This window comes from Stegastes partitus, unplaced genomic scaffold (assembly GCF_000690725.1).
Source record: "Stegastes partitus isolate 25-593 unplaced genomic scaffold, Stegastes_partitus-1.0.2 Scaffold14, whole genome shotgun sequence".
Classification (NCBI taxonomy): Eukaryota; Metazoa; Chordata; class Actinopteri; family Pomacentridae; genus Stegastes; species Stegastes partitus.
The window spans coordinates 955,251-972,240 of NW_007577745.1; the positions used below are offsets into that span (position 1 = coordinate 955,251).

Genomic DNA, 16,990 nt, shown 5'->3' on the forward strand with positions numbered 1-16,990 from the left:
CAGATAATACGCCGTCATCCTGATTGGTGACATTAAATGTCATGTCGGAGTCACAATCCAAGGCTGTCGCTATGTTAAGGCTGTTTTTATGGGTTCTGTTGGTTTTTCCTAAAAACCTGTCAGACAGCAGGTTCAGGATTGTTAAGGGTCGATTATCAGGTCACGACTGTACTTTCAGATAAGTATCAGAGGTCAGCATCATAAATACTCTGTGTAGTAAAGTAACGCTTGGTAGTTATCAAATATGGACACAGCCAAATCAGAGCATCAAACTCATAGTTATTAATAGTCTGTGAAGACAAAGGCACTGATCAGATCTGATTAGCATCCCAGCGTGTCTGAGTGTTGGTCTGAGCTGCAGTACGAGTGTAAACCCTTAAAAACCTCTCAGTGTGAGTGCTAACCATCAGTTCCTCATCTGAAACTTCACTCGGCCGTCTGCCAAGAAAACAGAAAACCAAATGTTTGCATGTTGCACAGAGCATTAGCAGCAGCAGACGTGAGACAGACTGCATCATGCTAGACGGGAATGTGTTGCTATGCATACTGGAGCAAAGCAGGAACAGGATTAGGAGCTTTGTTTCACAGTTATTGGATTTTGGCTCTGTGGGAATGGAATTATCCAAACAGCGAGAGGAGAGCAAACACTGAACCGTTCCTGTTAATGTGGAAAACATGACTCAGAGTAAACACGTATGATGCATTAGCAGAAGACTGGTGTGGAAGTTCATATCGTCCCAGTCAATTACCGTTAAGTGTCCTGAATCTAAGAAGTAATGAATCATTGAGCGATTCAGCAGTTTCTCACCTCATTTCAACAAACACATCTGCCAGTACATTCAAATTTAATTCCTCGCTGAGTCAAGACTTCTGCACTCAAACAAACCAAAATTTCCTTTAATTTTTAAGCACTGTGGGGCCGAGCTAAAAGTTTAGAGATGACAAGAGCTGTGGGGAGAGGAGTCGACATGCAGCTCAGGTCTGCTGCCAGACTTATAAAGCAGACCTATGAATGACATCCAGCAGTAAATACACACATCACTCACATCCCTGCATGTGTACGTTGGGCTTTTCCTGAAATATTTAAGGATTTACAGTTTTTATGTATTTTTTTTAATTCAATTTATTCAACAAGTGTGACATTTATTCTGGTATAAAATCAACCAGTTTGCCTCAGAGGGAATGAAACTGAACTAACAGATCAGCCAGGTGATCAAACCTTTAGTTCACCGTTTAAGATTCCAGATTTGAATTCACAGTGAGACCAAACCAGCTGCATGGCATCAAGGTGCAAACAAAGACACCAACAACATGGAAACGACAAATACAACATCCATAGTGTCTGAATTAAAAGGTTTCCTCAAGCAAAAAGCACACATTTGTTTAAAAAGTCTAGAGTTCATACATTAAATACACCAAGTTTCCCTTAAAGTCCAAATCTTTGATGCACATAATTCACCTCTGATAACTCTGTCCTTCATTTTCCAGTTCTTATGCAGGTTGTTCCAGGCAGCACGGCTGCATACCTAAACATCTTTCTACCCACTTCAGTGGGCACCACGGAGATGAATCCATTGACCTCTGATCATACCGAGAGCTATAAACTGGAATCTCATTATGATCTGAGGTCAGTGGACTCCTGTGGGGATCTGGGAGAAGTAAATGTCTTATTCCTCTGCACCTGCTGTACCCGGAGTGCTCATGAGCAAAGCACAAAATGCCCGAACTGCTTTAATGGAGCTGCTCAGCGACAGCAGAGGACTTACTGCTGAAGTGTCTGTGCAGCTCCCAGGGGGTGACTGAGTGCAACTTCCTTAACGTGATGCAGAGTGCTGATGGGTTTTAAGGAAATGTCAGCCTCGCTCTTACTAATGAGCTGTCAGAGTGTGTGCGCTGGAACTGACCTGTATCTCCTCGTAGGCCTCGTCGATGGTGGTCACTTGGTGCTGCTCGTGTAGCGCCGGCTCGTCACAGAAGAAGCACACCAGACTTTTGTCAGTGAGGCAGAAGAGCTTGACCTTCTCGTGGTCCTTGCAGGGGTAGGAGCTCCTCTGGGCGTTAAGGATGGCGTCCAACGGGAAGGCCGAGTAGCGCTCCACAATGTTAGACAACTTGAGACTCGGCGAAAGGAGCGGGTCGGTGAAGGTCCTCCGGCACTCGGGACAGTCCCGCGTTCCGTGAGGCTCCTGCCTGCTCCAGTGCTCGGTGATGCACTTTCTGCAGAAGTAGTGCTCGCAGCCGAAGCTGACGGGGTCCTGGTAGATGCTGAGGCAGATGGAACAGAGGAGCTCGTCCTTCAGACAGCAAGCCATTTGCAAAAACAGAGACTGAGCGGCATCTAAGAGGGCAACGTTCTGGAGCTGGGTACACGTGGTTAATCAGTCAGAGAGGGGCTCGCTGCATGTGGGATCGATCAACGAGAGGAGTCTTGGGACTTCACGAGATTGTCTCTGTTGATAAAACAGCAAACACCAGGCAATGAGCAACAACAACACGGCAGAGAGGAGCATGCTCGAATACATTTATGACAAAGACGCAGCTCTTCCTTTCAGTCACACATTAACAAAATGGGCAATGAGAAGCTATTTAATATTTAATCCTACTCATGAGAGCTTCCAGTGAGCTGTCAGGGCTCATTTTACCTGCTTACCTTCGGATGAACACGGGTCTGAAAGTACAGCTGCAACAGTCAGTTGAGCAGAATAGAAAATGTTTGGATCGACTGCAGAAATGTGCAAAAACATCGCAAGCTGCAGCTCCACAGACACATGGGTTTTCAACTTTTCATATATATATATCTTAGTGTTATGGACTCTTGCAATCTGAACAAGACCAAACAATTAATTACAACTGAGAAAATAACCAGTAGGGGTTATTTCTCGGGTTCCATCATTGAAATTGCTTTTTGCACACTTCTGTTGTACTGGTTTTGTTGCACATCACTATTTGCACTCCACTCCACACAGAACTATTCCTGAAATATGACACTTATTGTACATTTTGCATTAGATTTTCTTATTGTTTTTTTTTTCTTATTGTTTATTTCTGCCTATTTATCGGTGTCCATGGTGGCGGTGATTCTATCTATCTATCTATCTATCTATCTATCTGGTGAATATTTTATTTTATCTGAATGTACTTTCACTTACAGATTGTGAATCAAATCCCCTTGAAAACAGCTACTGATGGACAGAATAGTCCCCTTTATTAATTTAACTCCATTATAATGTCATTTAATTCGGCTGCAACTTGGTTTCACTTTAGTCGCTTCCTCCTTACCTGAGGAAACACCTGAGCGTAATATAAAGGCTGTAAATGAATCACACATCCCTCTGAGGAGGTGTTGGAGCTCCTACGGACTGTCTGCACCAACCAACAGGCGAACACCTGCAGCACCACCTCCACCACCTCCACCTCCTCCTCCCGGTGCTCAGGAGCTCCCCGTTCAATTCCCCCATGAAGCAGCTTTCAGCAGCCCGGTCGGAGCTCCTTCCTCCTCCTCCTCCTCCTCTCCCACCACCCACCAGGCTAACACATGAGCACACACACACCGGCTCCTCCACCGGGCTCGCTGGCCGGACTTGTAAACACAAGCGACGAGCAGCGGAGGGAAGATGAGCGGAGGTAGGCGCACAAAAGAGGCGTAACACTCATTAAATAACCCACGCATGGAAAAGGTGTGTACGGGGGTGGCGTGCGAGAGGCACAGGCAACTTAACGTGACTGTACTTTAAAGCAGACGTGGATGAAAACCGAGTGAAAAACGGCCGAACTCACCGGCTTCCTGTCGGCGACATCAGCGGCTCCGACGCGAGTGTCTTCCAGGAAGGAGAGCGGCACACAGCGGCAACAGGCGCGACCAACCGCGCCCAGGGACGGGGGGGATTTCTATGGTGTGGTTTTACGAGATAAACGCAATTCGTACATGAACACAACACAGAAGCAAATAGGAGCCGTTTTAATCGTGGACGTACGCGATTTCACGGGAGAGTGTTAGTGGAGAAATGTGACGGTGTAAAGGTGAACACCCCTCTGATGTAGCGGAGTGGTTCAGTCCGCCGCTCTGCTCCGCTGCTCGGCTACAACAAACAACAAAACACACGGAAATGAGCGCAATTCTTGTCCTACGTTGTTGAACTAAAACATTAAATTTTCCAGTTAAAGTGGCTGCCACCGCTCAGAGGAGACGTTTTAAGGGCAGAGAGAGAGAGTGGCCGGCTGCAGTGTCCGCCTCTGACCAGCAGGGGGCAGGAGCGTCCACTGAAAACACAACAAAAGAACCAGCCCAGTGTTCCCAGTGCAGGTGGTGGAGTGGAAGGTACACGTCTGTGGCATCAGTCCATCCAGCTCATCACCAGCTCATGGGACACTGGATAGTCTCAGTGCTCTAAAGGGGAATTCAACAGCTCGTGTCAGGTCAGAGCATCCACCATGAGGGGCAGTCCAGCTGGTCCAGGGAAGGAAGGGAAATAACCCTCATAAGGTCACAGAGCCGCGGTGGCCAGGGTGACACACATCAGGGGTTTTGAAAGGAGAAGTGGACATTTAAGATGTATATACCAGGAAAGTCCGCATACGTACTGACTCTGACAGTGTTTTATTGTTGTTGTTTGTTTACCTGTGTCATGTGAGTCCCACAAACCAACTGATGTGTAAACCAACCTGATGGATGATGGCAGACCCGCCATTGTTTATTATTGTGTTGTCTACATATGTTAAACCAGTGTTATGTGATTCAACAGAACTGAGATTATTTGAGCTACTCACAAGTATTTCAGTTTTCTGCTCCTTCATTTTAACTCAATCCATCCATCATCTCTACACCTTAATCCTCACCAGGGTCATGGGGGGCGGAGCCTATCCCAGCTGACTCAGGGTGAAGGCAGGTTCACCTGGACAGGTAACCAGTCTATCACAGGGCTACACTTAGAGACAGACAACCAAGCACACTCACATTCACACCTACGGACAATTTACAATCACCAATTAACCTCAGCATGTTTGTGGACTGTGGGAGGAAGCCGGAGAACCCGGAGAGAACCCACGCTGCACGGGGAGAACATGGAGACTCCACGCAGGAAGATCCCGGGTGTCCTCACCGGGACGCCAACCGGAGACCTTCTAGCTGTGAGGCGATGATGCTAACCACCGAGTCACCTGCAGCACAAAAGGAAATAACTTCTGCTCCACTCAGTGCATTGATATGAATGTATGTAAAGTGCCCACAAGTATAAAGTAGTTAAAGCAGCTGTTGCCATGGCAGTTTAAATGCTCTTTGCACAGTTTTGGTAATACAGTGTAGTTACAGTAACAAGGATTTAACACACACATTGCTGTCAGCTGCCTGATGGGTGACTTTACTTTGACTATTACTGCACTGTTACTTCTAACACGTCTGTCCCTTTAAAGGAAACTATGATTGCAGCACCTGTAATAGAGTAGTCTTTATATTTTACATAACAAAAGGTTAAACTAACCTCAGTGTGTTTCATTCATCAGGTTCTTTCATAAAATGTCAGATAAGATGGTATTTGATCCACAGAAAGACATTTAGTAAAGTTCAGAACAAATGTTTCTGCTAAAATAAATAAATCAGGTTGAACATACCCCTGAGTACATGGACGAGTCCTCGTGGTCCCTCTTTGAACCCATGTGATGAACTGTGGTTACTCTGCGAGGAGCGTCGTATGAAGAGTCTTTGAGTTTAAACTGCCGCTTTAAATGACTTTGAAACTGGTTAATTGAAAGCAGCTGCAAAAAAATCTCAGCGATAAAGTGAAAATCGTTCGTTTGTATAATTCATCAGATCAGCGAAAAACTTCTCCACTTGGGTGTTTAGTCAGAAAGTTCAAAACTGGAGGTGACTCGTGACTGAGAACAGGTGGTGCGCAGGCAGACCTACACAGCTCAGCAGCAGATTGGACTGCATAATTGTGAGCAAAATCTGGAAAAAACAGGCGTGAAACAGTGGCTTCGGAGATCAATGAGCATTACGGGGTACAACTCAGTCCACAGACCATTCACAGCAGGATCAAGGCGTGTGGGTACAAAGGCAGAGCGACACTCAGAGCTCAAAGCAGAGGACAGCTTGGACTAAATGTGCAAACAAACATGCACAGAGAGGCAGCGGCTTTTGGAGACGTGCAGCATTTTAGAAAGAGTCCAAATTCAATTTACATGGATTTGATGGTAGAAATGTTGTGTTGAAAGCTAGTAGAATAACCAACCAGGTGGAGGTGGGACTGTCAACGTCTGACAGGGTTTTATTTTACAGTGATGCAGATGAACTCGTTTTATTGAAGGAATGAGGAACTCAGACGGTGCAAAAGTGCAGCTTTGGTGCCCAAATGCTTTTTAGGGCCACTGTGGAGAACATGTAATGTAAATAAGATGCTGTATGTCCGTAATCCTTCCACACAAAATGCACATGGTTTGTTAATTGTATGCAACTTGTAAATTTAAAATCAAATATACAGATTTCCCATTTTACAGCAGCAGCTGTATATGTTTTATATGGGCCTAGCTGGAGGTTGAAATGGTTGCAGACTACGAGCTATAATTTACATTCCCTTTTATTTTCTTATTGTTTGGTAATCACTTATATTTACATCTTTATTTACAGCATTCTATGTACACATATAAACACATGAAGTAACAGTTAATGACTCTGATATGGGACCAGAAGAGCCTTCCTTGTGCATTTTGTTAGCTTGCCAGATTGTTTTCCATGTCGTGCTATGACAAAGGTTTTTCAGTCAGTTTTTCCTGCAGCAGACTCCTCATATACTGTAGCTTTCACTCTCCTGCACAGACATCACCGACTGCTTGCCAGCTTCCTGCTGTGGGGTGCTGAAGGACTCCTCCTCTCCGAAGGGGAGTCTGCAGTCCGCCTGCATCAAGTCTGTGGGCAGGAAGGACGGAGGCCCACAGGACCCGTTACCGATGTGCAAAGTGATGTTGACGTTGAACTGGGGGCTGGTGGTCACGGGGCTCACGATCTGCGGGCTGGTGGGCTGAGAGGAGGGCTGTGTGGGGACGCTGGGCGGGGGAAGGACGGGCTCCACGTTGGACACTAAAGTCTGGGGCTCCGACAGCACAGAGGGTGGACTGTCAAGAGCCAGAGTGGGCTGTAACGGGCCGATGGACTCGTGGCTGCTGTAGCCGTCTGTTCCGGTTAGAGTTTCAGTATTGCTGCTGCTCTGGCTGTGGTCACTGCTGGCTTCCCCTTTCTCCAGCAGACACTGTTGTTCTGGTGCCTCAGCTGTGAACGAAGTCACCTGAGATTCCCCCAAATAGCTCTGACTGATCTGCAGCAGAAGCAAATGGAAAGTTAAGTATTTTATACAGCCACAAACACACTCATGTGCCATCACATGCAATCTAATACAACAGCTCCACCTGCTTTAAAATGCCTGTAATGTTCAGTTTTATAGCATCATAGAGGTGGAAATTCAGCTGTTCTATGTTGCACTGGAATGCATCAGAGAGGCTCGTCGGCGTTTCCCTCCCCTCTGTCCAAGACCTTCTCAGCAGGACACTGAACATTGTCAGGAACTCCTCCACCCTCCCCATGAACCGTCTGAACTGCTGCCATCAGCCAAACGTTTCCGGAGCGTTAGAGGAAGAACCTCCAGCTTCATGCCTCCAGCTGTCAGAACGCTGAGCTGCTGATCCAGAGATGCAAACACTTGTTTATTTAAAATGCTTTAAGTTACTGGATCCTGCAGAAACGCTCTCATCCTGCCTGTACTGCTGTGGATGTACAGCACCATGACAATAAACTGGATTTGATTTTGATTATTTTCAAGTGTGAATGTCAAACAGCCCGTCCTCAGCCGACCGTCGTCCAGCGTCACAACAAACTGAACACACCAAACTCTGTGAACTGCAGCAGGTTGTAGAGGTGTACCTTCTAAAGCGTGCACTCAGTCACAGTGACAAAAAGCCAAACCTCACCTTATCAGCACTCTCACAGTTTCCATTTGCATCTACTTTAGGATGTAATCTCGCATTTCCTGGGAAAAAAGGAACAGCAGATATTCAGACAGTGAGGTAGTGAAAATGCAACACAAGCTGATAAAAATGCTGAGAAACAATGGCCTCGATCATTCTGTGTTTTAACGTGAAGATAAATGTAGTGCAGTTACAAACAGAATATAACTGATGCACTGCTTTTACAGGATGAACTTACCCTTTTTCCGGATCTGTATGCAAAGGAACACCAGCACGAGGACGATTAGAAGCACAAGGAATCCAGTGACGCCAGCGATGACTGCAGCTACCAGAGGAACAAACACACACACAAGTCAGAAGAGGCAAGAGAGAGACATCTTGAAACACTTCAGTTTCTTTATGACGACGGCTCAGAGGCACTGAGCTAGCAGCTACTGTACCCAGCGCTCTGCCAGACTCTGCGGTCGGTTGCAGGCTTTTTGTTGCAGAGCTGAAATCTCCTTCTGAAGTCGAAGCAGAGACAGACTCTGTGGAGTCTTGTAGTCTACGTGGAGCCGTCGATTCCTCTGCGGCTGTGCTCGTCGTCGTACTTGTGGTTGTGAGCACAGGTTCAGGCTGTTTGGTGGAAGTCTGCTGATCGCACACAGTGTCTGAGACAGAGGTGCCTTTCTGAACAACCCTCCCGTAACAGCTGGAAAGAACAAAAGGAGACATCAGGGGTCTGAGTTCCTGATGGCTGGATGTAAACGTGACTCTCCTCCACGTACCTGGTGTGAGGCCGGCAGCGATCAGTGTAGGAGGCCGAGTTGGAGAAGGTCCCACTGGGACACGATTCACACTTCACATCTGAGTTCACTGTGCCTGACAACAACACACAACACTTCATCAGCACATTTCACTTTTATTTAACACGGTTCTGATTAAGTTTTACACATTGGTGGTTGATACGAGGGTTCCTCACTGATATGGGAGACACCATGCTATTAGCTGTATGACATAGTTACTGCAGAAATGTGTACACATATATTTATAAGTACAGGTAGATTGACAGCTAGTATTGACCTGTACACTGGGGTTCATGCAATTAACACTTTAACTGTTTTCTGTTTGCAATAATTGTGGGGAGGTGAGACAATCTCATGCATAAAGTCCGTACCTGGCGTAGACACTCCATAACCAGCTTGGCATGACTTGTACTGCCGACATTCGGTGCAGTGCGGGTCATCAAACCCCATGATGCAGAACTTCCCAGACTGGCATGCACAGATGGACCTCGTGGTTGTGGAGCATTCCTGGCTGTTCTTCAAACCTTTGTCTGGTCAAACACAATAAAGACGTTAATGTGATGAATATGGAATAAGAACGTGGAGATGTGCGGTTCAGGTACTGACGTGGTCTGCATTTGGCGCAGGTGAAGCAGTTTGGTGCGTAGTTCCAGGCCTCCATGTACTGGCCCGTATTACATGGCTGACACACGCTGTCAGAAGTCGCCGTGCATTCTTCTGTCAGTCGCTGTCCTGTAGTAACATCCAGCTGAGTTAATATACCGTCACTCATATAATAAAGTGTCCACCCTACATTTTATGTGCATTTTATGACAGCACAGGGGCATCTCCACAACTTCTAATCATAAAACCTTAAATTTCACAATATTACTCATGGTTTGACTTCATCGTCATGGTTAGAATATAATTATATTCCAACCATTCCAAAATAAAATGCATGAGCTGCTTATAAGAGGTTGTGGTTATGGCATTAAACACACACTAAACAACACACTGGCTGCTCGCCGCACTCACTCAATAGACAAGTGGGATGTAAAACAATTAACTCCACACCGCGTGGGAGAGATGAGATTAGCAGGCACATGAGATCAAGTTATTGCTTCAGGAGAGCAGAGCTGCTGAAAAAGCTTCCAACAAGTCAAACTGCTGCATCCCTGCTCTTCACCACCCAGATGCCTGTTCCAGCAGCGGCACTATTCAAAGCCAAGAACACGACGTCGTGCGGAAGCTGCAGCTCGGCCTTTCATCCCTCGAGTGAAATAAACAAACAAAAAACAGGAAATTCTTGTGTGAAATCCACAATGGAAGTGTAGAAAGACAGAAGTTAAGCAGTGATGGAGCAATGCAGCGGCTGCTTTCTGAGCCGTTCTGCAGTCTGTAGTGTGACTGAATGTCTGATCTGCAACGCCAACCAGTGCACTCCCACTGAACCAACAAGCAGCCTAATGACCCGTTCATTTCAGGGTTATAGGTTTAAATATTGTGTCATGCTGCCTCACTGTGTACCTATGACAGCACCATCACCCTTTAAGCTTTCTCTCCTCTTCCATATGAAGTGAACCATGTTCTGCACTTTGAACTTTCACGTACATGAGCTATGTGGCCGAACAGAATCAGGTTAAAACTAAATAATCAGGTAAAATGTGACGTACCATTATAAATAAATGGTGGCGTTACAGAGACAGCCTTGTTCAAAATAATATCCTCCAGAAATCAGGAAACACTTTTGTGGCAGCGACAACAACAAAAATCATTATAATTTGTTTCAGTGGAAAATAAATGAAAAGCTGACGAGTCACACTCCTGACTCATATGTCTCAATATAACCAAACATACTGTTTCTGTATATCATGCAGACGTCCTCCTCAGCTGGCAGTAATGGCGACCATGTTTAGCCTCATCTTTAGCTCTAAATAATGCACTGTAATGATGCGCCTGTTTACCATCCTTTTAAAGGATTAATGTCTTCAAACAAGTCACCAGGAAACGATAAATGAGCCGAAACAGCCCATCCAACCAGCTCATGGATCAAACAGTGGCTAATTAACTACAGCTGATAAATCTGCCAGTAGCTTCTGTATAATCTCACACAGGAAGGAGACAAACTGAAGCCTCCCAGTGCCGTGATCCAGTGCTTCTGTTCTGGCTCGGTTTGGGTTCACCTGTCCCCTCAGGGTGAGGGGTCACTGTGAATCAATACCAAGTCCTTCTGAGTGATCACCTTTATCCTGTGATGGAACATTTCTGTCGCTTCCCAGATGACAACACGAGTAAAAATGAAAACGTGTGCAGTCAGCTGATCTCCATCCATAAACCCTGTGAGGTGGTGGAGAGCGAGGCTCTGTATCCAGGGAAACACTCGGGGTTTGAGCTTGAGCTCGCTTTTCTCTTTTCTTTTTTCTTTAAAAAAAAAAAAACGTTATCTTTTTGACCGTTAAGCCTTTAGTGCAGGGGTTCTCAAAGTGGGGGTTGGGACCCCCATGGGGGTCCTAAGATAATTTCAGGGGGTCACCAGACCATTGTTAAAAAAATTTTTAAAAAAGCCTTCATTTATCAAATAAATGTGTATCAGGGCTGTCAGAATTAAAAGTGTGCCGTCGCTGTAGCTCAGCTGGTTGAGCTGGTGACCCACGTACAGGGCTACAGTCCCCGATGCAGCGGCCGTGGGTTTGAATCCCGCTCATGGCCCTTTGCTGCAGGTCCTTCCCCCATTCTTCTCCCCCACTTCCTGTCTCTCTCTCTCAACTGTCCTATACAATAAAGGCAAAAAATAAATAACTTAAAAAAAGAAATTAAAAGTGTAGACTTCTCCCACTGCTTGATCAGACTTGTTAATGTTATGATTAGATTATGTGATATTATTATTCTTTTTTGCTCTTTTTTAAATTATTTTTTATTTGTTTTGACATTTTTTTCCCTTTCATTTGTTCAAAATAAGTTCAAGTCATTCATTCATTCATTCAAAAGAAAATGAGCGTGCTAATGTAAAGAGATCAATCTGTGGAATTAACACGTTCATTTTTAACTCATTAATGCCTGAACAACAAAGTTATGACTCCTGATATATTAATAATTCAAACTGGGGGATCACGAACACAAACTGATGTCATCTTGGGGGTCGTGGCTCTAAAAGTTTGGGAACCGCTGGTTTATTGTACAGGGTTGGTAGATATATGGTATGTGGAGTTTAAAATGTTGAATAGTTTCAGCCTGTGGGGGCACGTAAAGATTAGACAGCTGAGGTCTGAGACGTTTTTAGGATGTAGAGCTGCCAACAGAACCAAACAGTTTGCATGTTGACGGAGATGCAGCATAATGTGATGCAGAACCCTTTTCTGCTCATACACAACAAAAAGCTGACATCAGCCTCCCTGGAGCATCAGCCCAGCTCTGCTTTAACGCTCCTAAAGTGAACGATGTACACACTCGTACGTACTCACTTTGTGTTTCTCAGGAAGTAACAAGTAAACATCAGGCTATGATTGTTTTTAGCTACAGTAAGCGTGTGTTCCTGTTTTTTCACACCTCCACGCCCAAACTCTTACCACCATGTCCTGAGACCTGCATCAGCACGTGTCACCTCTACCTCCAGCCTGAGCACCGGCAGGAGACCACTAATGGAAATGTTAAGAATGACAGTCCATGCTGTGTTTGCAGAAGAGCACGTACCAGGGGGGCACTTCCTGCAGCACAGGTTCAGTCCATCGTGAAGGTACTCTGTTGTTTTGTTGCGACAGTTTCCATCTGAGTCCGCCTGGTAGGGCTGAGAGCAGACCTACGGGAAAGAGACACAGCGCTTCAGAGCAACTCATACTCTGATGCTCACACGCACACAGTGGGGAACATAAAAGGCCTTCGTCGGTACCCTCTGACACAGTGCCGGCTGTGCAGGTAAATTTAGTGATTTTGAAATTAGTTGGGTGGAAAGTATATGCAGCCCACTTTTGCATGTGCCAGACGTTCTTCCTGGAAAGAGCTCAAACTTTAGCCAACTGCTCAGTGGGCCAGTAATCTGAAAACTGACAGTTTAGTCACTGGCTGAAGAAAAGAGTTGACCAATGACTGGTTACCTTCATCACTGTTAGATAGGAGCTTAAAGTAGTACCAGCCCACCCACACCTGCACCTACGTTTCCCCTTTCTGCTGCAGAAATGGTCCAACATGCAGCCATTAGTAGGAGGAGGTGCACATCATCTCATCGTTCTAATTGTGCGCCGCAAACATGCATCAGTGCTGTAATTCATACCAAACCTCTCCCTCTCACATTCTATACATAACATATTAACATTTTCTGTCTGTAATGTCATAATATGAGCAGGAAACACGGCGTCTGTGTGCCGACAGAGTCCTGTAGCAGCAGCACTTCTCACACCTGTCCTGTGCAGAAGCCTTGAAGGTGCTTCACCACACTACCTCCAATGACAAGCAGAAGTCTGAATGTGCTGACTACAGAAGTGTGTTTCTCGTATTACAGGAAACGGAGGCGGCAGCCTAGAAGCCCTCGGTTCCTAAGTACCGGCTTCATGTGTGGTATGACCACCAAGAGCACAGGGACTGAACACGATCTGTGAAACCTCATGGCATAAATTACTGGCAGTTCATCAGGGCGAACACTCTGTTATTTCCTCTTTGCCTTGGCTGCATGCCTGTACTAACCCGTGTTCTTCTCCAGAAATGCACAGCGATAACAGAGGACAATAGGAGGAGTTGCTGTTTCATTCCAACAGCGAGACATTCAGTGTGAAACTGCATGAGATGCCAAGTAACCGAAACCAAATATTCATACGTGTTTATCACACCATAGCCTCTGAATTAAATTTCCACAGGAACAGCTACTGTACACGTTCACGCCGAGAGCACAAGTGATACTGATGAAAAGGAGTTTAAAGCTTGTTTCATCAGAAAATAAGAAGCTTCTGTTGGCTTTAGGTCCAAATGAGACAACACAGAAATGCATTTTAAAAATAAATTGATTTACATGTTTATGACATAAATCTAAGTTTCCTGAGTTAATTCAGAAAACAGATTTTTAGCAGCTGACACTGTGTTCAGATAACGTTGGTTATCAGCTGGATCCCGACCCGCTGACGTCCAGCGTGTACGGTTAAACAAACATCATGACAGAGCTGATGACAGACACAAAGCCTACCTTGATGGTTTGGGCATGTAGCAGAACCAGCAGCACCAGGACGTCCTTCATTGCTTCTTTAAAGCAAATTATCGAGGAGAGGATAGAGCAGCCGGCGTGTGCACTGTACTGTTCATTTTCTAAAGGCGGGTCAAGAGTCTGCAAGCAGGAGCTGTTTCCTTGAACTGAGTCAAGTATTTGGAGGAAGGAAACGAGCTGACTGTAACTCACATTCACTGATCTGATGTGAAAAACCATAATGAGGTTAGCCGGAGCTGGTTTAGGGTAAAGACAGCTGCCGCTTCCACACAAACACATGAGATCTCTGCTGTACATGTGTGGCACAAAAAAACCACCGTAAAGCATGTGTGTGACCTGTGACTGAGCAGGAAAGATTCAACCCTTTCATTTTACATTTTAGATGTTATTTTATGCTGCTGGTTTTCCAGAGAAGTGTTTCTGATTCAACAGCTGAACACTTTTTGATGTAAAAGTAAACCACACCTCCATGGACGTGAAATACAACAAACATGTTTGCAGAATTATCCGCCCCTTCATCAGGGCTCACCTAAATCATCATTAACTCATTTGGAGTGCAGTAAACACTTACAGGAGTCATTTAAATCCAGCGATCAGGTCCTGCTGCTGGTATTCACATCACCAGCCAGAGCTTCGTTATGAATGAACGTCAGTAGCACAAAGGCTGAAGCCAATGAAACCACATGAAAATGATGCTTTTTTTTTTTTAGAGCTGCTGCTGTTGTTTCATTTTTTGGCAGGAAAAGAAAAAAAAAGGAGAAAAAAATGTCTCGACCAAACAGGAAGCACTCAGATTGTTGTTTATAGACAGCAGGCCGTCTCATGGAGCCCCGCTCAGCTGTAGGAGTTATCGATTTATTTACCACAAAGTTGGAGAACATTGGCCTAATTCACAGCAGAACTGATGTGAGCTGCTGGATCTCTGTGATGTGGCAGGAGGCTGGAGCTCAGGTGTTTTTGTTGGACTTTGGGATGTCAGATCAGGGTGACTGAAGTCCTCTGACAGCGTCTCTATGGCGGCCTCTCTCCTCTTTAGCCCCGGCTGACTGATTCACCCAAAACACATCTTCAACCACAACACTGTACGTATTTACATGTTGCCCACTTGATTACCCCCGTGCCTCGCTCTTTGCTCTCGTGTGAGCCGTTGACATTTCACCATGAAGTTCCCCCTCCCACATCCTCAACACGTCTCTGGTGCTCAGCGCAGCAGCAGCCCTGATGTCCATCACAGTCTTATTATGGTCTGTCCATGTTAAACGACTTCTGCTAACCTGAGCTGGTTTTAAACTTCACACCTGTTGGATGTCACAGCGTGAACTGTGACCGGTAGACGAGAAGCTAAAGTCTATAATTTATAAGGCGCTGATGTGTTCCAGCACTGATTTTGTTTCTGCACCAGTGAGTAATTTCCAGAAGTACACATCGATGGTTGATGACAGACCTGAAGCCAGTCTGAGTCACGAGTAAACATCTTATTTCTGATGTAGCTGTTATATCGCTTGCAGTGCAGATGTTTCATATAAAATAAATGCGAGTGTTAACGTGCAGTCACAGCGATGATGGCAGATCTCTTATCAGTCAGTTTCGGATCCTGTTCATCTCCATGGCAACCAATGGCTGCCACATGTAGAAAAAGACATTTTCATGCTGAGCGATGCTGCAGCGATGCTCTGACTAATGGCTGAGCTAAACAACATTTAGCTTCTATGTTCCTCAGAAAATATTAATTTTCTGAAAGTTGCAGCATCTGATCTGGTTCAGAGCCTTCAGGACTGGATGGGAGTTTTTTTGTTTGTGTTTTTTAAAGAAAAGTCTTTTTAATTAAAATGTGCAGATGATGAATAACGGGCCTTCTGCACCAGGACTGAATGGGCAGCAGCAGCTGCTTTTCTGTAACTGTTGGTACTGAAATCATTGCAGTATCACAAAACCGCATCTCACACAGAGGTTCGCTCTCACATCACAGCATCGTGGCTCTGAGATGACTATCAGCCGTCTGCCAGATAAACGCTGACGCCGTGCTTTGAATCAAACGTTTCTGATAAAGATCTTCAAAGTGCTGCTGCTTCATCACAACGCGAACAAAGAATTCATCAGCGTTTTCCTCCTGAACTTGAATAAAAGCTACTGATACCACCGTTTCCTTCACCTCGTCTCTGTGGATTCTCATGAACCAGCTCTGATCTCTTCTATGTATATGAGCCAGTGTATTTAAATACGGGGGCCTGCTGGAAACACGACACTGTCAGAGGTGGGATTGCAGCAGTAGGTGACATTAAATATAGGCTGTGGTGGTTTCCTGTCAGCAGCAGCTCGTGTACACCGTCCTCTGCCTTCGACTGTGTTCTCGGTGTCACAGCAAAGAAAAGTCAGAGGAAGTTAAAAACAGAAGTACGAGAGAGTCTGAGGGCCAAACAGCTGGAAAGGGAAACACAAAGTGCTGCCTAAGGTTCAAAATGACTTCCTTAGTTTTGCAATTTACAAAGTGAATCCTATTTTCGACGTAGACGTTCCCCTTCTTCTGTGGCGTAACGCTGATGTCTTGCTTCACATCCACAAGAGTCACATGTGGAGTCTAAATCTGGATGTAAAATGTTTTATTTATGCACGTGAACACATATACAGCATAAAGTGCAGGTTTTCATTCAGTAACTCATTCTTGAAAACTAATTATGCTACAATTCAAAGCGTCTCCTGAGGATGAGGCCCTTTGGAGGCACTCAGCATCTCTGGTCACATCAGTTTGTGTGCTTCAAAAAATCTTGTGAAAAAAAAAACCCCCAGACATTTGTCAGCATCCTGGTTGAGACGCGCTTCTTAGTTTTCTTTTTGTTGAGAAGTGTTGAAATTTGTGACGAGTCAAACGAGACACATCTGAGATCTGGTCAGAGGTACGGCTCCCCGACACTCTGGGCGCCGGCAGATCCTGAAAAATATTAAAACCAAAACTTTCATCAGTGCCTGGATGACGATCTGTTAGTCTGGTGTGAGGCAGCATCTGATTGTTACTCGCTTGTACATCTGGAGGCTAACGAGCTCTTCATATCTGAACAGTTTGAATTTTACACCTCTAGGTTTATGT

General features: G+C 45.3%; 2 protein-coding genes across 2 annotated transcripts in view; both read right to left on the reverse strand.

The window, feature by feature from the left end:
- Window positions 1-3,810, reverse strand: part of trim62.1 (tripartite motif containing 62, tandem duplicate 1) — a 42,224-nt gene extending 38,414 nt beyond the window's left edge. The window contains exons 1-2 of the mRNA XM_008289676.1: window positions 3,778-3,810; window positions 1,905-2,450 (exon numbers count right to left, since the gene is read on the reverse strand). Of these exons, the coding sequence (XP_008287898.1) occupies window positions 1,905-2,312 (408 nt within the window). The 5' untranslated portion in view covers window positions 2,313-2,450; window positions 3,778-3,810. The remainder of the gene's footprint in view (window positions 1-1,904; window positions 2,451-3,777) is intronic.
- A 2,421-nt stretch (window positions 3,811-6,231) lies between these two features.
- tnfrsf1b (tumor necrosis factor receptor superfamily, member 1B) lies at window positions 6,232-14,208 on the reverse strand. The gene is made up of 9 exons (XM_008289686.1): window positions 13,888-14,208; window positions 12,408-12,513; window positions 9,345-9,470; window positions 9,110-9,268; window positions 8,721-8,814; window positions 8,394-8,644; window positions 8,192-8,278; window positions 7,957-8,015; window positions 6,232-7,307 (listed from the first exon to the last, which is right to left on the reverse strand). Exons 1-9 carry the CDS (start codon window positions 14,200-14,202, stop codon window positions 6,780-6,782), a joined length of 1,725 nt encoding a protein of 574 aa, XP_008287908.1. The 5' UTR covers window positions 14,203-14,208; the 3' UTR covers window positions 6,232-6,779.
- Between the last annotated feature and the right edge of the window lie 2,782 nt (window positions 14,209-16,990).